We start from the raw sequence: 22,530 nt of genomic DNA, 5'->3' as shown, positions 1-22,530 counted from the left end.
ATACTAAACAGAGTTCATTCAAGCAGGCCCACGGGAGGCCTGGTCGCGGGACTGACAAAAGACAGGAACACCCCAGAAAACGTTTATATGCACTTTGGCAGCCTGCAGCCAGTTCCCGCCTCTCAGCATCAAGGGCAGTGACCTGTCATGTCTGGGGCTATGTGTTTACAGTAGGCAACCCCCACAGGGCTACCCCATTCAGAAGGTACGAGTATGTGGATTGATGTAGACAGAATGCCTATTCCCGCCACAACTTCAAGGCAGACCTGCCGCTTTAATCAGAAACCACAGAGAGCTCAATTAACCAGAGAGACCTGTTGATCCACATCAGACAGGAAGATGGGTGGGACTTAGTATTACATGTTTTCACCCCTTTACCTTTTCTGTTGCAAAGCACTCTGGTTATGACCTTTCTGCATACAGGAAATTTTTGATGAGGACCCAGGATTGGTTAATTAAGGTAGGCTTAGCCTACACCAATCACTGGGGCCCATTAGGCTTTAAAAGAGGGTCAAGCCCCTCTTTTGGCAGATCATCTGAAGACTTTGCAAGGAGTAACTAGAATAACTCATTTGGACCCTGGCTGCAGGTACAGTCTGCCTCACAGCTTCCACCAATGAAGGAAGGCGAGGATTTCAATTGAGGGAAGCAATATCATTCCCCTAAAAATCTCCCAGGGAACAGAGAGAGATACTGAATCTAGAGTACCCTCCAAGCAGCTCCAGAACCGGTACCCGGCCAGCACACAGCATGCCCTGCTAGGCTCTGCAGCAAGCTTCCTAAGTGGGAAGTGCCAGAGAGTCTCTGAACCAAACCCAGGACAAGGACAGTGCCTGCAACACTCTTCTCAGCTTTGGGCAGTCCGCCTTAAAGGACGACACAAGCCCAGTGAAGAACCTAGGAAGAGAGCATAGACAAACATCAAGCAGTGTCTGCCTTAAAGGACATTTTTGAGCAAGATGAGCCCCTCGAGCTACAACCGACTGCACCACTGACTGTTGTCACGCCACAGTCCCTAGCGACGTCTGGGATGCCTCGACCAATGCTTCAGACCTGGCAACCAGCATTGAGACAACGATCCCTGAGCCGCAATGTAGGCCAGCCTGCCGTCGTCCGTCCAGCCTTGCTCGCCAAACTGCTGGCTGCCTGATACCTGCAGCTGTCTCCTGTCCAAAGCGCCCTGAAACCGACTCGACCTTGTCGAGCACCAAGAACTTCTACAAACACAAGGTACATTGTGGTTCTGTCGCCCCTTTGTTTTGAAATCAGGTATCCTTGAACTATTGTGATTAATTACTTTACCAACTACCCTGCTGTCAGTACCCAGAGTGCATCCTTTTTCCTTCTTGAAATTGTCTGTCCTCTGAATTCTTTTACAGGGTGGGTTGTAGTTTGTAGTGTGCTAGAAATGTCTGTTGTGATAATAATAAAGTAGATATTTGTATAGGACCTTGACTCGACAGTCCCTTTTATCAATGGGTAATAATTGTATTTTCGCTGTGTTGCAACCAGGGCCGGCCTTAGGGCAGGGCGGGCCGGGCGACTGCCCGGGGTGCCATGCCCTCCAGAGTGGCATTAGCCTCCAGCCTTACCAGCTTGGAGGAATCTTTCAAGGGCTCCCCCGAGCTGGCATAGTGGTAGAAGGCGTGGCATGCGCCCTTTTGTTATGTGTGCATTTAATAACAATAGGTTGCTGGTGCTGGTGCTTCACATCAGCACCCTATTCAGATGATTATCTCACCCTTCCAACACAGGAGCAAGGCGACGTTCATTAGAATAGCGTGCTCATGCTGCATGAGCGCCTTTTCCAGTGATTAACTCCCTGCCAGGCCCCGGAGCGGGGAGTTAGAAAATAAATGTGGCCCTTCCCCTCAGGGACACGCGGGGAGGCATCAACTTTTTTTTAAACAGCCCGGGCAGTGCTGCTGCTAAGGCACGCCCCAGTTGCAACTAACCAAAGAGCTTGCGAAGATAAGCCTGCCGTTGCGGCCACGTTACCAAAATTGGACAAGAGGGTTTATAATTTGCTTGTGTTTCCAATCTGTTCGGATCCCTTCAGGCGTACTAAAGGTGTGGGGCGGATTGATGGTTTAGAAACCGATATTCATCCCTGGACCACTGGTGCCCCGGAAGTTGATTTGTCACAGTGTTCATGTTTGTTTTTAGGGAGGCAGGCATCATGGCTCATGTGCAGACCCTGGAGGGAGCCCTGGGATGCTAATACCTATCAACCCCTTTAACAATGGTGTGCAGCGCTGCTAATGGTCCGGAGCCTTCGAAGAGGCCATTGCTTCGCTAGGGCCTTCCTTAGTCTTGGGCTGGCAGGCATTTACCAGCCTTCTCCACCCCCAAACGCCCTGGATGATAGCATAATAAAAACCCAGCTGCCCCCTTCATTCATTGAGTCTGTGAAGTATGTGATACAAATAACTTGACTCGCCCAATCTGTCCCTGACCCAGAAAATCACTCATCTGCCTTTCCACGCATGCTCACATCATGCCTCCTGTACTCTGCATTACCACACCCAGCCACACTCTACCCTCATGCACACATACCCTGGCCTCCCACACATCCGTGCACCCTCCTTGCAAAAGTCTCTTTTAGATTTGGCAGGACAACAGCTCCAAATACTCTGCCTTCTTGAACTCTCTCGTCCCACATAGCCACACGCTCTGCCCTCTACATATCCTCACAAACTACCATAGCACACACTCTCAAACCCCTCCTACCTTCGCATTCGTCTCCCACATCTGTGCATATTCACACATTCACGCCCCAGTGTCATGAGTCTGTGTCCTCAATGAAGTGAGGATTGGGGCGAGGGACGATGCCCCTGGGTGCCTAGAGTATGCATGGTAACCCTGATTACACGGGGTCCCCTTTCCCATCTCAATACTCAAAGCCATCCCGATGCTTCAGGAGGGGTGCAGTGGCTGGGTACTCTATTTCTCGAGCTTAAAGATGGAGTGGCGTGGAGGGGAGGGTCTGGTCAATGGAAGGAAACATCTTTTCTAGGGTTTTTAGGAGGTGTGGGAGAATGGGGGCGAGGAAGGAGACCCTAGTGGGGTTACCAGACGAACTCTAGTGGCCTTTCCCTCTCACGTGCCATCATGCCTTTCGCTCACGCTGCCCTCCCACACCTCCTCACATCACAGCCGCCCTCTCCCACACTTAACACCATCGACTCATTCCTCTCAAAAACCAGCTCACTCCCTGCCCTCACATATTCCCCGCATCTATCCTCGGCAGGATAGCTCAGGGGCAACGTGCTCGCCTTGGAAGCAAGACGACGCAGAGCAACACAGGTTCGATCTCCGGGCCGCCCTAAGAAACTTCTGGGTATTAATGGGTATTAAGCGCTTTATTAATAATCTATCATCATCATCATCATTCAGCATGTCCGCAAATCCCCCCACCCTCCCACATACCATCACAACATGCCCTCCAGCACACACACTTACCTCTCATACCCACCTACCATTTGATCCAGCTTTCCTACACACCTTCCCCTTACAAACCCATACATGCTGCCTTCATGCCTTCATGCCCTGCCCTTCCGCAAACCCTCACATACCTGGTCTAAAACATTCTCATGCTATGCCCACCGATATGTACCTACACCTTGCCCTCTTGCATAACTTTACACCCCGCGCGCCATCATACTATAGCCTTTAGAACATCCTCATACGAGTCATGCCATGCCCCGCCCTCACACTCCCTCCTCATACTTTGCCTTCCACCCTGCCCTCAAGCAAACCTTCCCCCACTCTCTTTGCCTGCCCCCATCCATCGTGCATTCAAACACACCCTCGTAAACAAACAACCTTGCACCTCCTCACACACATCGCCATGCCCGGCCCTCCATCGCACTCAAGCTCCTGCATTAGCAGAACCACTTAAACCCTGCCCTTCCATGCACCATGAATAAACAGAACTCCCCACTGTCCCCAAAGCACGCATTCTGCGCCCTGCCCTCCTGTCCGAGCCCAAGTCACACACGCCATTTTCTATGCACGTCTCCTGCCATCACACAGACAGCTCCAGCGCCCACCAGCCTAACGCATCTCGTCGTGGACGCACCCATCGGCAGGTTTGGGCGGCTACGAAAACGATGGCTGGACAGTTCAGGACCAGTTTTCCAGGTTTTTTTTGTTTGTTTTTGTTGCAATGTGGTGCCCTCGGCTGCTGGGAGTTTTCTCACTTGCCGATTCTGCTTTAAAATTATCAATATCGTGTCAATTTCACCCAATCCCCTTCCCCAAGCCCAAAAAATGCGCCCTCCAGATACCACTGCAGTAGTTGCCCGTGAGTACGTTTCAATACGCCCCTGGTCATCTGTCCTGACAACACCTGTGGATGAATGATAGATAGGGGAAAGGGCAGAAAAGGGTTAATGAAACTTACCCACGACGATCTTGTCTTGAGCATACTGGCACCGTGTGCCATAAAAATGCCCCACGCACACGCACTGGCTGTTGCTTGAGTCCAGGCTACCACCGTTCTGACACTCCAGAGGCACCAGGGCAGTGCTCGCTGCAGACAAAAGAGAGACACGAGTTACAGGGCGGGAGTAACTTCCCAAGAAGGCGCGCGCTAACCCCCGCAAATGGGCACGCGCACTAGAAGGTGCATAGAAGGTGCAAAGACAGTCACAGCACACCGAGTGCCAGGCACACTCACACCACACGCAGAACAGGGCACGGCCACACCCGCAAATGGGCACGCGCACTAAAAGGGGCAAAGAGAGTCACAGCACACCGAGAGCCAGGCACGCTCACATCACACGCAGAACAGGGAACGCTCACACCCGCAAATGGGCACGCGCACTAAAAGGGGCAAAGAGAGTCACAGCACACCGAGAGCCAGGCACGCTCACATCACACGCAGAACAGGGCACGCTCACACCCGCAAATGGGCACGCGCACTAAAAGGGGCAAAGAGAGTCACAGCACACCGAGAGCCAGGCACCCTCACACCACACTCAGAACTGGCCACGGCCACACCCGCAAATGGGCACGCGCACTAAAAGGGGCAAAGAGAGTCACAGCACACCGAGAGCCAGGCACCCTCACACCACACTCAGAACTGGGCACGGCCACACCCGCAAATGGGCACGCGCACTAAAAGGGGCAAAGAGAGTCACAGCACACCGAGAGCCAGGCACCCTTACACCACACTCAGAAGCGGGCACGCCCACACCCGCAAATGGGCAGGCGCACTAGAAGGTGCAAAGAGTGTCACAGCACAGCGAGAGCCAGGCACGCTCACACCACACTCAGAAGCGGGCACGCCCACACTCGCAAATGGGCAGGCGCACTAGAAGGTGCAAAGAGAGTCACAGCACACCGAGAGCCAGGCACGCTCACACCACACTCAGAACCAGCCACGCTCACACCCACACATGGGCACGCGCACTAGAAGGTGCAAAGAGAGTCACAGCACACCGAGAGCCAGGCACGCCCACACCCGCAAATGAGCACGGGCACTAGAAGGTGCAAAGAGAGTCACAGCGCACCGAGAGCCAGGCCCCTCCCACCACACTTAGAGCCAGGCACCCTCTCACCACACTCAGAACCAGGCACGCTCACCCCCGCACATGGGCACACGCACTAGAAGGGGCAAAGACACAGCACACTGAGAGCCAGGCACGCTCATACCACACTCAGAGCCAGGCACCCTCTCACCACACTCAGAACCAGGCACGCTCACACCCGCACATGGGCACACGCACTGGAAGGGGCAAAGACAGTCAAGGCACACTCAGAGCCAGGCACGCTCATACCACACTCAGAACCAGGCACGCTCACACCCACACATGGGCACGCGCACTAGAAGGGGCAAAGACAGTCACAGCACACCGAGTGCCAGGCACGCTCACACCACACTCAGAACCAGGCACGCTCACACCCACACATGGGCACGCGCACTAGAAGGGGCAAAGACAGTCACAGCACACCGAGAGCCAGGCACGCTCACACCACACTCAGAACCAGCCACGCTCACACCCACACATGGGCACGCGCACTAGAAGGGGCAAAGAGAGTCACAGCACACCGAGAGCCAGGCACGCTCACATCACACGCAGAACAGGGCACGCTCACACCCGCAAATGGGCACGCGCACTAAAAGGGGCAAAGAGAGTCACAGCACACCGAGAGCCAGGCACGCTCACATCACACGCAGAACAGGGCACGCTCACACCCGCAAATGGGCACGCGCACTAAAAGGGCCAAAGAGAGTCACAGCACACCGAGAGCCAGGCACGCTCACATCACACGCAGAACAGGGCACGCTCACACCCGCAAATGGGCACGCGCACTAAAAGGGGCAAAGAGAGTCACAGCACACCGAGAGCCAGGCACCCTCACACCACACTCAGAACTGGGCACGGCCACACCCGCAAATGGGCACGCGCACTAAAAGGGGCAAAGAGTGTCACAGCACACCGAGAGCCAGGCACCCTCACACCACACTCAGAATTGGGCACGGCCACACCCGCAAATGGGCACGCGCACTAAAAGGGGCAAAGAGAGTCACAGCACACCGAGAGCCAGGCACCCTCACACCACACTCAGAAGCGGGCACGCCCACACCCGCAAATGGGCAGGCGCACTAGAAGGTGCAAAGAGTGTCACAGCACAGCGAGAGCCAGGCACGCTCACCCCCGCACATGGGCACACGCACTAGAAGGGGCAAAGACAGTCACAGCACACTGAGAGCCAGGCACGCTCATACCACACTCAGAGCCAGGCACCCTCTCACCACACTCAGAACCAGGCACGCTCACACCCGCACATGGGCACACGCACTGGAAGGGGCAAAGACAGTCAAAGCACACTCAGAGCCAGGCACGCTCATACCACACTCTGAAACAGGCACGCTCACAGCCGCAAATGGGCACGCGCACTAAAAGGGGCAAAGAGAGTGACAGCACACCGAGAGCCAGGCACCCTCACACCACACTCAGAGCCAGGCACGCTCACACCCGCAAATGGGCACGCACACTAGATGGGGCAAAGACAGTCACAACACACCGAGAGCCAGGCACCATCACACCACACTCAGAACCAGGCACGCTCACACCCGCAAATGGGCACGCACACTAGAAGGGGCAAAGACAGTCACAGCACACCGAGAGCCAGGCACGCTCACACCACACTCAGAACCAGGCACGCTCACACCCGCAAATGGGCACGCACACTAGAAGGGGAAAAGACAGTCACAGCACACCGAGAGCCAGGCACGCTCACACCACACTCAGAACAAGGCACCCTCTCACCACACTCAGAACCAGGCACGCTAACAGCTGCAAATGGGCACGCGCACTAAAAGGGGCAAAGAGAGTGACAGCACACCGAGAGCCAGGCACGCTCACACCCGCAAATGGGCACGCGCACTAGAAGGTGCGAAGACAGTCACAGCACACTGAGAGCCAGGCACGCTCACACCACACTCAGAGCCAGGCACGCTCACACCCGAAAATGGGCAGGCGCACTAGAACGGGCAAAGACAGTCACAGCACACCGAGCCCAGGCACGCTCACACCACACTCAGACCCAGGTACGCTCACACTCGCAAATGGGCACGCGTGCTAGAAGGGGCAATGACAGTCAGAGCACACCGAGAGCCAGGCACGCTCACACCACATTCAGAACCAGGCACGCTCACACCCGCACATAGGCACGCGCACTAGAAGGGGCTTAAACAGTCACAGCACACCAAGAGCCAGGCACGCTCACACCACACTCAGAACCATGCACGCTCACACCCACACATGGGCACGCGCACTAGAAGGGGCAAAGACAGTCACAGCACACTGAGTGCCAGGCACGCTCATACCACACTCAGAACCTGGCATGCTCACACCCACACATGGGCACGCGCACTAGAAGGGTCAAAGACAGTCACAGCACACTGAGTGCCAGGCAGGCTCTCACCACACTCAGAACCGGGAACACATCAGTGATGGAAATGGAAAAAATGTGGTGGGGGATCCCACGAGTGCCGCGGTGGGGGAGGAGTTGGGGGGACACAGGGGGCGTGGTCTGGAGGGGGCGGGGTTGGTAGTGGCCATCCGATCAAATAAATACTTTTAAAAAAAGAAAGAAAAATAAGCGCCCACAACAGTAATATTGCCTGTTACCGCCGGCCAGGGCTTTAAGTGGGACGGGGCCTGCCGGGGCTCAGCCCCGGCAGGCTCCGAAATTTCCTTTGAGGCGGGACCCTGTGGGGCCCACTAATCTCCCCTGCCAGCCCCGGCCACTACACGAAAAGGATTTTTTTCTGAAGCCTGAAGCTCTCGCTCGTGTGCGAAAGCTTCAGGCTCCAGAAAAAAATGCCTATCAGCCATAATGGTGGCGCCGCACCTGCGAGGCATCCCTTTAAGCAGGAGATGCCCATGGGCCGGCGCCACCACTATGGAGAAAACGCGAGACCGCTGGAAGCTGAGGCCGTTTTCCTGGAGAGTTTCAGTCTTCAGGAAAACGGCCTCTGCTTCCAGGGGCCTCACCCTTTCAGCCTTAATGGTGACACCATGCCTACCCAGCTGGCAAGGGGCAGCGCCACCATTAAGGCTGAATAGGCGAGGCCATGTCCCCTGCCAGGCAAGCCTATAGAATATAAATGCAGAGATCACTACAAAAGGTTGCCTGGCAGGGGTGCCATTAGCCCATTGAGCCTGGGCTCGTCAGGGGGGCGTGGCCTAACGGCCCCCAGGACCCCTGCAGTTAGGCAAGACCCCCTTGATGAGCCCTGGCTCATTTTGTTGTGCGAAAAAAAGGAAAAGAAAAAAAACGCCCGCGAGGGTAGCATTGACTTTTACGCAGCTTTGGCACTGGTGTGTAATGCACAATGCTCGCTGTATGTAATGCACAATGTTCGCTACATGTACAACTGATTCCTTTCAGTTGTACATGTAGTGAGCATTGTGCATTACACATCAGTGCCAAAGCCGCGGTAAAAGGCAATGCTGCCGTCGCGGACGCTTTTTTTTCTTTTTCTTTTTTCCAGCGCGGTTCATGGGCTTGGGCACTGACTCTGGCCGGATCCCGAGATCCGGCTTCACATCTGGTGCCGGATCTCGGATCCGCCGAGAGCCGGCCCAATGACCAGCACTGGGAACACTTGCGAGAAGGTACAGAGACAGGCTCGAAAGTGGAAAGCACACAGTCACAGCACTGTCAAACCCAAGCCCGTTCATACCACACTCTAAACCGGGCACACTTTCCAGAAGTTACAGGGACAGGTTCGACGGGGGCAAGTACAGAATCACAGCACACTCAGAGACAGGCAAGCTCCCACCACACTTAGAGCCGGGCATGCTTACCAGAATGTCCAGCTACATGCTAGTTACGAGGCAAGCATGCAGTCACAGCACACTAAGCACTGGGCACTCTTACCAGAAGATACTTAGACAATCTCGAAAGAGGCAAGCACACGGTCATAGCACACTCAGAGCCAGGCAGGATCACGTCGCACTCAGAAACTGTCACACGTACCAGAAGTTCCAGAAAGAGGCAAGTACAGAATCAAAGCAATCTCAGAAGCAGGCATACTCATATAACACAGCCAGGCAGGCGTACCAGAAGCAGGCTTACTCATGTAACGCAATCAGGCAGGCTTACCAGAAGCAGGCATACTCATATAACACAGCCAGGCAGGCTTACCAGAAGCAGGCATACTCATAACACAGCCAGGCAGGCTTACCAGAAGCAGGCATACTCACATATCGCAATCAGACAGGCTTCCCAGAAGCAGGCATACTAATCTAACGCAATCAGGCAGGCTTACCAGAAGCAGGCTTACTCGTGGAACGCAATCAGGCAGGCTTACCGGAAGCAGGCATACTCATATAACGCAATCAGGCAGGCTTACCAGAAGCAGGCATACTCGTGTAACGCAATCAGGCAGGCTTACCAGAAGCAGGCATACTCATGCAACGCAATCAGGCAGGTTTACCAGAAGCAGGCATACTCATGTAACGCAATCAGGCAGCATTACCAGAAGCAGGCATACTCATATAACACACCCAGGCAGGCTTACCAGAAGCAGGCATACTCATGTAACGCAATCAGGCAGGCTTACCAGAAGCAGGTATACACACATAACACAACCAGGCAGGCTTACCAGAAGCAGGCATACTCGTGTAACGTAATCAGGCAGGCTTACCAGAAGCAAGCATACTCATATAACGCAATCAGGCAGGCTTACCAGAAGCAGGCATACTCGTTTAACGCAATCATGCAGCCTTACCAGAAGCAGGCATACCATACTCGTGTAACGCAATCAGGCAGCCTTACCAGAAGCAGGCATACTCGTGTAACGCAATCAGGCAGGCTTACCAGAAGCAGGCATACTCATATAACGCAATCAGGCAGGCTTACCAGAAGCAGGCATACTCGTGTAACGCAATCAGGCAGGCTTACCAGAAGCAGGCATACTCATGCAACGCAATCAGGCAGGTTTACCAGAAGCAGGCATACTCATGTAACGCAATCAGGCAGCATTACCAGAAGCAGGCATACTCATATAACACACCCAGGCAGGCTTACCAGAAGCAGGCATACTCATGTAACGCAATCAGGCAGGCTTACCAGAAGCAGGTATACACACATAACACAACCAGGCAGGCTTACCAGAAGCAGGCATACTCGTGTAACGTAATCAGGCAGGCTTACCAGAAGCAAGCATACTCATATAACGCAATCAGGCAGGCTTACCAGAAGCAGGCATACTCGTTTAACGCAATCATGCAGCCTTACCAGAAGCAGGCATACCATACTCGTGTAACGCAATCAGGCAGCCTTACCAGAAGCAGGCATACTCGTGTAACGCAATCAGGCAGGCTTACCAGAAGCAGGCATACTCGTGTAACGCAATCAGGCAGCCTTACCGGAAGCAGGCATACTCATATAACGCAATCAGGCAGGTTTACCAGAAGCAGGCATACTCGTGTAACGCAATCAGGCAGGCTTACCAGAAGCAGGCATACTCGTGTAACGCAACCAGGCAGCCTTACCAGAAGCAGGCATACCATACTCGTGTAACGCAATCAGGCAGCCTTACCAGAAGCAGGCATACTCGTGTAACGCAATCAGGCAGCCTTACCAGAAGCAGGCATACTCGTGTAACGCAATCAGGCAGCCTTACCAGAAGCAGGCATACCATACTCGTGTAACGCAATCAGGCAGCCTTACCAGAAGCGGGCATACTCGTGTAACGCAATCAGGCAGCCTTACCAGAAGCAGGCATACTCGTGTAACGCAATCAAGCAGCCTTACCGGAAGCAGGCATACTCATATAACGCAATCAGGCAGGTTTACCAGAAGCAGGCATACTCGTTTAACGCAATCATGCAGCCTTACCAGAAGCAGGCATACTCAGGACACAGACACCTTTGGGGCCTCCATCCACTGAACTAGAGGAATTAAGGGATTCAGAATATCTGCTTGTACCCCCTCATTGCAATCACAACAAAAAACTTGTTATGTCACACTGCAGTAATGGAAATAGCCAAGGGTCACTCCCTGTTAGTGCCCAAACCCTCTTTATTCCTGTTGTAATTAGAATGAAAAATAAGTAGCATGTCAGAGCCAACCTTAGCAGTCCACGACAATGGCACTTGCATTCTAGCATAGGTACAGGACACTTTCCACCAACAGCAGCCACGAGGAAGGTATCCCGGCCACAGTATAAATGCAGGACACAGGCCGCATGTAAAAGGGCACATAATCCAGAATAGACAGAGCACTCAGATTAGCTGCCAGTGCAAAGGTGCTCAAGTATGGATGCAGGAGACCAACTGGCAGCAAGGAGAAAGCTACACATACAGTAGCATAGATAGTGGAGGAAGGTTAGAAGCTCCCAGTACGCTGCTCGTATACAGACAGACTGAGATTACAAGAGGGACATGGTTTTCAAGTAGAGGTGCCATTAGATAGCAAAGAAAGAAGTGGCTGTTGTGTGCACTATGTCAATGCTCACTATTATTATAAAAGAAGCAACACTACTGTCAGTGACACGGTGAGGGTAGCTGTTTTGAGAGATCATACTCTGAGAACAACATCACTCTGAAGAGTGACAATTTTGAATGGTTTAGGGACTGGCTATTTTGACAGGTTAGGTAATACAAGATTAAATGAGATGCCCAGGATCACACATTGATTAAGAGGTGATGCTGGGATTTGCTCCCGCTTTGCAATTTGTGCACTTTACCCCTTTCAATTCTAGCACGTATCATGAACTAAAATAAACCCATTTTATAGAACTGACTTGGAAAGCAGACAACTCGCATGACCTAACATGACAATTTTGAAAATCGAAATGTTATATAAATGTATTATGCAAAATGGGAAATTTCCTAAATTCATTGTCTCCATTATACAAGGGAAGTACATAAGTATAGGCATACTAATTTATGTGATCTGAAAATATTACATCTGGGTGTTTCCTTTATATTTTACTTTAAATCATTGTTATTTATAATCAAACACAGAAACTTTGACTTGTACAAAAAAGCAAACAGTTTTTTGTGTCAAATGAGCATGAGCACATTTTAAAATATGCTTTCCAGAGGGTGTGCTTTCTTCTGTCTAGAACCCCTTCCACTGAAATGAACTATACAAAAAGAGTGATCAGTTAATAGGCTAAACAATGCCACTAGCCTGCGGGAAGACAAACATTTTCAAGAAGGCAGCGTGGAGATTTCAGTGATATAAGGTAATTTGTCCAGGGTCACTTAATCGTCTGCTGACTGAGCTAGGATGCAAGCATGAACACTTTGGTTCCACGTTCTTGAATTTGAATACCAAATCACCTCTATGACTAACACGTTATCCTACTTGGAGGTGACTGGCTAGGTTTTACAAGTCTCCATCTGAACAAACAAGTTTTGAGACGTTCACCTTACTGAGCCTACGTAGTTGTTTTTTTTTATTTATAGCAACCACTATCTGGACTATCTGGTGCAGGTACATTGCTGATAATAGGACATGTTGTGCTACAAAACGCCGTACATATACAATCAAGTTGATCAGCTTCAAACATAGGAAAGGATGAGTTAACTTTGTTGGAATTTAGAATTGTAATCTTGGATATGAGCACATATCTCTGCAATGAGTATAGAGGTGAGAATACACAGGTATTGTGTTCTAGTAAACGCACAAACTATGTACAGTACAGTGAACACAGAATGCATTACAGGATGAATTGACCAGAGCAGAATGTTCTTGACAACAACAGACGGGCAATAGGTTTAGAGCCTGCACCGCACGCCATACAATATCCTGACAGGTGCTATTTAAGTCTGGTAACCAGTGGAAACTGACCTTTGCAGATCAGGCAGCATTGTGGGCCCCCTGCATGGTATGAGCCCGGGGCAAGAGCCCCTTTTGCCATCCCTTAAAACGTCTCTGACCAGAAGGTACAGTTGAGGGATCGAAAGAGGCAAGTACACAGTCAGAGCACAATCAGAGCCAAGCACGCTCACACCATTCTCAGAACGGGTATGCTTACCAGGAGGTACAGAGACAGCATGGCAAGCGGCAAGCACAGTCACAACACGTTCAGAGCCAAGGACCGCTCACACGGCACTGAGAACCTGGCACGCTTACCAGAAGGTACAGAGACAGGCTGGCAAGCGGCAAGCACAGTCACAACACGTTCAGAGCCAAGGACCGCTGACACGACACTGAGAACCGGGCACGCTTACCAGAAGGTACAGAGACAGGCTGGCAAGCGGCAAGCACAGTCACAACACGTTCAGAGCCAAGGACCGCTCACACGACACTCAGAACAGGGCACGCTTACCAGAAGGTACAGAGACAGGCTGGCAAGCGGCAAGCACAGTCACAACACGTTCAGAGCCAAGGACCGCTCACACGACACTGAGAACTGGGCACGCTTACCAGAAGGTACAGAGACAGGCTGGCAAGTGGCAAGCACAGTCACAACACGTTCAGAGCCAAGGACCGCTCACACGACACTCAGAACCGGGCTCGCTTACCAGAAGGTACAGTGACAGGCTGGCAAGTGGCAAGCACAGTCACAACACGTTCAGGGCCAAGGACCGCTCACACGACACTCAGAAACGGGCACGCTTACCAGAAGGTACAGAGACAGGCTGGTAAGTGGCAAGCACAGTCACAACACGTTCAGAGAGAAGGACCACTCACACGACGCTCAGACACGGGCACGCTTACCAGAAGGTACAGAGACAGGTTGGCAAGTGGCAAGCACAGTCACAACATGTTCAGAGCCAAGGACTGCTCACATGACACTGAGAACCGGGCTCGCTTACCAGAAGGTACAGAGACAGGCTGGCAAGTGGCAAGCACAGTCACAAGACGTTCAGAGCCAAGGACCACTCACACGACATTCAGAAATGGGCACGCTTACCAGAAGGTACAGAGAAAGGCTCGAAAGAGGCAAACACACACATCATGCTGGGAGCCAGGCACGCTCATAGCACACTGAGAACTGGGCACGCTTACCAGAAGGTTCAGAGTCAGGGTCGAAAGAGGCAAACATACACAGCATCAGGGGCGTTGCTAGGGGGGGGCTAAGGGGGCTATAGCCCCTGATCTTTTGGTTGTAGCCCCGGATAGAATCTTAGGAGCTACAGCCAAAAGACTAGCTAGCCCCCAGTCCCAACAGTTCCAACATCAGCTTAGCCCCGGGTCTTTTCCAGACCTAGCAACTCCCCTGCACAGCATGCTGAGATCCAGGCACTTTCACACGACACTGAGAGCCAGGCACGCTTGTCAGAAGCTACAGGGGCAGGATCGAGGAGACAGAGGCAGGATGGAAAGAGACAACCACACAGTTACAGCACACTTCTCAAAGTCACAGCACACTTAGAACCGGGAAAGCTTACTAGCAGGTACAAAAGACAGGCTCAAAAGAGGCAAGCATTAAATATTTCCATACAGCCTAGAGGTACATGGCCCTACAGGCAGAATGCAAAGCACTGAACCTAGGGGCTGGGAATGGACTTCATCTCCCACACAGCTGTGCAAATGTACAACAGGCAACTGACAAGAGCGAACATACATGAAATCAATTCATGCAAAACGCGATATAGTTTTTGCATTCTAAACAACGTCGTGAAGAGAAAAATAATTTAAAAAAAGAAAAAGACTGACGAAATGGGGACAGTGGTCGATAAGAAGTGGACAAGTGTTGCCATGTGGCAGACAGCACATGGGCAGGCTGGCAAGCACCACACAAAGCAAAGGAAGGAACCAGCAGACATGGAAGCATGTCTGGAAGGGGGGGGGCAGAACCACAAGGCACAGGGTGACGAGTGCACAAGGGGACAGAGTGACCAGCAGCGCATAATGCCAGATCTCCTAAAGTACCTTGGGCAGAGTGACAAACTACAGGACCTGGTGACAAACCCAACACAGGGAGCAGTGTGGCCAACACCACGCTGGGCAGGGTAGCTAGCGGTTTCCCGGGCCGGGAGGCCAACTGCTGATGGGAGTATTTCACCAGCACTCTATGGGGTAGAGTGAACAACAGGGCGCTACCAAATGCATGCGAGGGTGTATAACCAGTAGTGTATTGGGCAGTGTGGAGAACAGCATACGAGACAGCGTGAGAGAGTTCACAGGCCTGATGCCTATCCCCATCTATCTCTCTAGTAGGACGCTGCCCCCCACTCCTGCACATGGCGCCCGGCCACCTCAGCTGAAACTGCGCTCTTGCACATTACTCATTTTCCCATTTCACTCGTCAAGTAATCCTCTCTTCTCATTTTTCTGTTGCTTTCGACAAATTGGATCGCTCTATTCAAAACTCCCTCCTTTCCTCCCTTGGCATTTCTGGTTCTGCTTTTTCTTGCTTTTTCACCCTATCTTTCCTCTGTTTCTTTTTCTGTGTCTTGGGTTAGTGACTCCTCCTTCCGTCCTCCTTTGTTTCAGTGCGCCCTCACAGTTCAGTCCTTGGACCCTTGCTATTCTCCCTTAATACCTTTCCTCTGACATCCTGAACTCTATTATTCGGTGCAAATTGTCGCTCCTTTACAGACCATTTCCAAGTCTTTCTTCCCTTTCCGTCTCACACAGACCAACTTCCTGCTTCTATGGCTGTTAGTCTATACATTATCAAGTTCTGGATCATCATCCACTCCCTACATCTCAATTAATCAAACACAGAATTCCTCTTCTTTCGTGCCCCTTCCCCTCATAACGGTGTTCCCCCTCCTTCTACCCCTACCCCCTCTCAATTCACCCCAGCTCCGTCTGCTCAGAAACTTAAGGTCAGTTTTCTTGGTTTGTTTTTATTCACCAACCACAATTCTTCTCTTACATAAATACCACCCTGTTCCCAATCGCACTGGCCGAAAGATGGATATTCCTAAACTTCTCTTTTCCTACCTTGGCTACTATTCCTAACTTTTCTTGGTCACCCAGCAGATTTTCTGTCTCAACTTCACTCTTTCCCCCAACCTTGCTTCCTTTTGCACTTTAATTAAATGTCATCCTACTATGACCCCCACACCTCTTACAATGTTGCTTCATGTTGATTGCTTTGTATCCTCCTCTGCTTTCTACATTTAAACACATAAAATAAATAATCAACACGGCAGGCAGGGTCATCAACCACACCTGGGGACAGTTTTTTATTTTTTTGGTATTTAAATTTCATTGGTTTCATTTATTAAAATCAATACGAAAGCAATGCATTTTTGGCACAAAAATGCATACAAAATGTACCATGGATAACAGAGCGGAGGACATGCGTCCTTGACAATGGGGTGAGAGAATGTGACTTGAAGACGAGATGCTGCAGGGGAAGCTGTAGACATAAACCAGGGGCGAGGACAGGACAGAATGACATAGGAAGGGGATGGTAGAGAAAGTGCTGAATTAAGGACGGAGCAGTGACAGAAAAGTGTTGTACGGTTGGGGCAGGGAGAGAGGACAACAGGGTGATGCAGTAGCGTAGAGTGCAAGGAAACAGGCTCTTCAGGAAGCAGGAGGGCTTTGGGGTTGCTTTTAAATAGTGGTAGAGGTGGAGTAGTACGGACAGGGAGAGGAAGAGCATTCCAGAGTAGGGGAGCAAGGAGGGTTATAGGTCAAATGCTCGAATGCATTTGATCGAATCACAATATGACAATATGCTTCAGTTAATTTGACCGAAAAAAGGGTCGAATTATTATTTTTTTGATATTATTTTTTCGGGGGGGGGTTCCCCCCCAAACCCCTGTTTTTGGTGTTAAAACACCTTTTTTTTACCTGTACTAGAGCAAAAAAATATATATACTTTAAAAAATAAAATTCAACCTTTTTGTTTTCGGTCAAATTGACTTGAGCATTTTGTCATTCGGTCAAATGCATTCGACATTTGACCGGACACCAGCAAAGAGACAGAGGGAGTGGAAACAAGAGGGAGCAGAGGGGACTCAAGAGGCGGCAGGGAGGTGAGCAGAGGATGATCATAACGAGCGAGGGGGAGAGTAGGGTGTGAGGTGAGCAGAGAGGGTAGCTGAAAAACAGCATATGGAACCGGGCAACAGGCAACGCATGGGTCAGTGTGACCAGCCGCGCACTGGGCCTGATGACAGGCAGCATCTGGGGCAGGGCTAACTGCAGCACAGTGGGCAGGGTGAAAAAGAACGAGGATGAGGAATTCATGATTCTTTTGCATTTTCCCACCCTCCCTAGCACCAACCTCATACCTGATTCTGCTTCATCCCCCTGCAATTTTGCAACTGGCTGATCTACAGGTGAACTACAGCAGCACCCCTGGAACTTCACCCCAGATTTGCTGTTACTCCTACTCATCCCACTTGAGGTCAGCTTAACCACTCCTACTTTGTAAACGTTGCATAAGTTATTTTGGCAGTACCAAAGGTGGGAAAGACAGGCCCGCAATAAGCAAGCACACAATCAGAGCACACCCAGTGCCAGGCACAGTCAGACCACACACAAACAACGGGGCTTGCTTGTCAGTAGTTAGAGACAAAGGCACCACAGCTCCAATCACTGCCACAACCTCTCAGAGGCAGGCATGCGCACCCCACACTCAGAACGGGATGTGTTTACCAGAAGGTACAGAGACAGACTTGCTAAGAGGCAAGCAGACAGCACGCTCAGAAGAAGGCACGCTTACGCCACACTCGGCAGGGGGTACGCTTCCCAGAAGCTACAGAGATGGGCTTGTTCAGGCAAGCTAAGAAGCAAGCACACAGCCACAGCACACTCAGAACAAGGCATGCTCACACCACACTCAGAAACAGGTTCGTTTAGCAGAAGGTACAGAGAGAGGCATGCACACAGGCACAGCACACTCAGAAGAAGGCACGCTTACGCCACAATCAGCAGCAGGTACGCTTCCCAGAAGCTACAGAGATGGGCTTGTTCAGGCAAGCTAAGAAGCAAGCACACAGCCACAGCACACTGAGAACAAGGCACGTTCACACCACACTCAGAAACAGGTTCGTTTAGCAGAAGGTACAGAGAGAGGCTTTACACAGCACACTCAGAAGAAGGCACGCTTACGCCACCCTCAGAAGCTACAGAGAGAGGCTTGTTCAGGCAAGCTAACAAGCAAGCACACAGTCACTGCACACTCACAGCTAGGCTCGCAAATTGCAGATATGCTCACAGTAAGCCACAGCGGAGGTGTAGCAGCGGCTTTTATAGGAAGAAAAGGTGAATATGGCAGGGTATTTAAATACCTTTAGGGTATGAATACACTATGGGACTGAGAAGTCGTTTATGATGGAGGAATTAAAACGCTTCTGGGTATGAATCACGTATAGAAATGCGAGGGTACATATGACAAAGGGCTCTCAAAGCCTCTCAGCTATGAACACAGTACAGGAATGACTTGGGAGATATGATAGAAGCATTTAGATGCCTTGCAGGGAGACCGAGGGGTGATATATGAGAGGTATTGAAAGACTTCTCTGGTATGAACACAGAATAGGGGGGAAGGGGCCATATAATAGGGATATGTAATATCATCTAGGGCAGTGGTCTCCAAACATTTTTGGCCTAGGGCCCCCTTGAGCAGAATCTGGACAGGACAAGTCCCCCCAAAAATGCCAAATGGCCAGTAAGTCCAAATGGCTAGGAACTATTGTGGGCCGTCGCAACACCCCGCTCCCAGTATAGACTCTGGGCTCCCCCACCTGCTCCCATCACAGTCTCTGGGCTCCCTCATCCCACTCCCAGCCTAGTCCCTGGGCTCTCTCCACCCTGCTCCCACCACTATCCCATGGCTCTCCCCACCCTGCTCCCACCAGTATGGCGCTGCCCACTGTGCTACGAGCACAGTCCCAGAGCTCCCACCTACCCTAATCCTTCTACTCCACCCCCTGTATAGTCCCTAGGCTCCCTCTACCCCACAGCCTGCATAGTCCCAGCGCCCCAACCCTCTCCAAAAACAACCCCAGGGCTCCCCAACCGATCCAAAAACAATCCCGGGCCCTCCACCTGTTCCAAAAACAACCCATGGGCTCCCACGACAGTTTCCAAAAAAACCCATGGGCTCCCCCATCTGCTCCAAAAACAATCTCAGAGCCCTCTACCTGCTGACAATAGAACCCCATGGCTCACCCACCCGCTGCAGAATCCCAGGGTCCCCCACCTGCTCCCAAAAAAACCAAAGGCCCCACCCGCTCCAAAAACAAAAAAACAAAAAGCCCTTCCACTCTTTCCACAAGCAACCAGGACTCCCCACCCACTCCAAAACTACCCCAGGGCTTTCCACCTTACCTCGTGTAATCCCGGTCCTGTTTCATTCCTACAACTGAATGCAAACACCCTGGAAGCGCGCTCCCAGGAAAGGGACAGGACACAGTGTCTTTTTCCTGGGTGAGCCACTCCCACTGACCCTAAGCCTGGCCCTGCAACACTGAGCATTTGCAGCGGGGGCCATGTTGGGATGGGATATGCACAAATGAGAGCAGACGGGGATATGATAAAGGCATTTACATGCTTCTAGGGTATGCATGCAGTGCAGGAATTAGAGGAGACGAGGATATGATAAAGGCATTTACATGCTTCTAGGGTATGTATGCAGTACAGTAATGAGAGGAGACGGGGATATGATAAAGGCATTTACATGCTTCTAGGGTATGCATGCAGTACACGAATGAGAGGGGACGGGGATATGATAAAGGCATTTACATGCTTCTAGGGTATGCATGCAGTACAGGAATGAGAGGGGACGGGGATATGATAAAGGCATTTACATGCTTCTAGGGTATGCATGCAGTACAGGAATGAGAGGGGACGGGGATATGATAAAGGCATTTACATGCTTCTAGGGTATGCATGCAGTACAGGAATGAGAGGGGACGGGGATATGATAAAGGCATTTACATGCTTCTAGGGTATGCATGCAGTACAGCAATGAGAGGAGACGGGGCTATGATAAAGGCATTTACATGCTTCTAGGGTATGCATGCAGTACAGGAATGAGAGGAGACGGGGATATGCTAAAGGCATTCACATGGTTCTAGGGTATGCATGCAGTACAGGAATGAGAGTAGAGGAGATATGATAAAGGCATTTACATGCTTCCATGGTATGCATGCAGTACAGGAATGAGAGGAGACGGGATATGCTAAAGGCATTTACATGCTTCTATGGTATGCATGCAGTACAGGAATGAGAGCAGACGGGGATATGATAAAGGCATTTACATGCTTTTATGATATGCATGCAGTACAGGAATGAAAGGAGATGGGGATATGATAAAGGCATTTACATGCTTCCATGGTATGCATGCAGTACAGGAATGAGAGGAGACGGGATATGCTAAAGGCATTTACATGCTTCTAGGGTATGCATGCAGTACAAGAATGAGAGGAGACAGAGATATGCTAAAGGCATTTACATGCTTCTGGGGTAAGTATACAGTATAGGAATGAGAGGAGACGGGGATATGATAAAGGCATTTACATGCTTCTATGGTATGCATGCAGAACAGGAATGAGAGGAGACAGGGATATGCTAAAGGCATTTACATGCTTCTAGGGTATGCATGCAGTACAGGAATGAGAGGAGACAGAGATATGCTAAATGCATTTACATGCTTCTGGGGTATGTATACAGTATTGGAATGAGAGGAGACGGGGATATGATAAAGGCATTTACATGCTTCTATGGTACGCATGCAGTACATGAATGAGAGGAGACAGGGATATGCTAAAGGCATTTACATGCTTCTAGGGTATGCATGCAGTATAGGAATGAGAGCAGATGGGGATATGATAAAGGCATTTACATGCTTCTGGGTTATGTATACAGTATAGGAATGAGAGGAGACAGGGATATGCTAAAGGCATTTACATGCTTCTATGGTATGTATATAGTATAGGAATGAGAGGAGATGGGATATGATAAAGGCATTTACATGCTTCTGGGGTATGTATACAGTATAGGAATGAGAAGGGGCATATGCTAAAGGCATTTAAATGCTTCTATGGTATGCATGCAGTACAGGAATGAGAGCAGATGGGGATATGATAAAGGCATTTACATGCTTCTAGGGTATGTATGCAGTACGTGAATGTGAGGAGACGGATATGATAAAGGCATTTACATGCTTCTGGGGTATGAATACAGTATAGGAACGAGAAGAGACAGGGATATGATAAAGACATGTACATGCTTCTAGGGTATGCATGCAGTACAGGAATGAGAGGAGACAGGGATATGCTAAAGTCATTTACATGCTTCTATGGTATGTATATAGTATAGGAATGAGAGGAGATGGGATATGCTAATGGCATTTACATGCTTCTGGGATATGTATGCAGTACGTGAATGAGAGGAGACAGGGATATGATAAAGGCATTTACATGCTTCTGGGCTATGTATACAGTATAGGAATGAGAGGAGACGGGGATATGCTAAAGGCATTTACATGCTTCTGCGGTATGTATGCAGTACGTGAATGAGAGGAGACAGGGATATGATAAAGGCATTTACATGCTTCTGGGGTATGAATACAGTATAGGAATTAGAAGAGACGGGTATATGATAAAGGCATGTACATGCTTCTAGGGTATGCATGCAGTACAGGAATGAGAGGAGACAGGGATATGCTAAAGGCATTTACATGCTTCTATGGTATGTATATAATATAGGAATGAGAGGAGATGGGATATGCTAAAGGCATTTACATGCCTCTGGGTTAGGTACACCGTATAGGACTGAGAAGGGGGATATGATAAAGGCATTTACAAGCTTCTAGGGTATGTATACAATATAGGAATGAGAAGGGGGATATGAGTAAGGCACCTCGGATACCGGGGGGGGGGGGGGTGAATTCTTTATGTGAGAGGGGTATGAAAGAGACATTTAAATCCGCCTCTGGTATGAATACATTGTATGAATGGGAATGGGAAGGGGTAGGGAAGACGCATTCGAATGCTTCTCGGGTATGAATATAATATAGGAATTAGATTGGGGCTATGACAGAGGCATGCAGATACTTCCGGGGATGTGTAGAGAGTTTGAGGGGAGCTCATTGCATCGCATGTGGTCCTAAAGACAGGGTCACAGAAAAGA

General features: G+C 50.6%; 1 protein-coding gene across 1 annotated transcript in view; it reads right to left on the bottom strand.

Moving 5' to 3' along the window:
- The window catches only part of LOC138568751 (pneumococcal serine-rich repeat protein-like), a 139,897-nt gene that overhangs the window by 56,032 nt on the left and 61,335 nt on the right, over positions 1 to 22,530 (bottom strand). The window contains exon 3 of the mRNA XM_069646538.1: positions 4,406 to 4,534. Within this exon, the coding sequence (XP_069502639.1) occupies positions 4,406 to 4,534 (129 nt within the window). The remainder of the gene's footprint in view (positions 1 to 4,405; positions 4,535 to 22,530) is intronic.

The sequence above is a fragment of the Ambystoma mexicanum genome, chromosome 1p, assembly GCF_040938575.1.
Source record: "Ambystoma mexicanum isolate Mex_15411 chromosome 1p, UKY_AmexF1_1, whole genome shotgun sequence".
Taxonomy (NCBI): domain Eukaryota; kingdom Metazoa; phylum Chordata; class Amphibia; order Caudata; family Ambystomatidae; genus Ambystoma; species Ambystoma mexicanum.
This window is presented reverse-complemented; position numbering and strand designations above follow the sequence as displayed.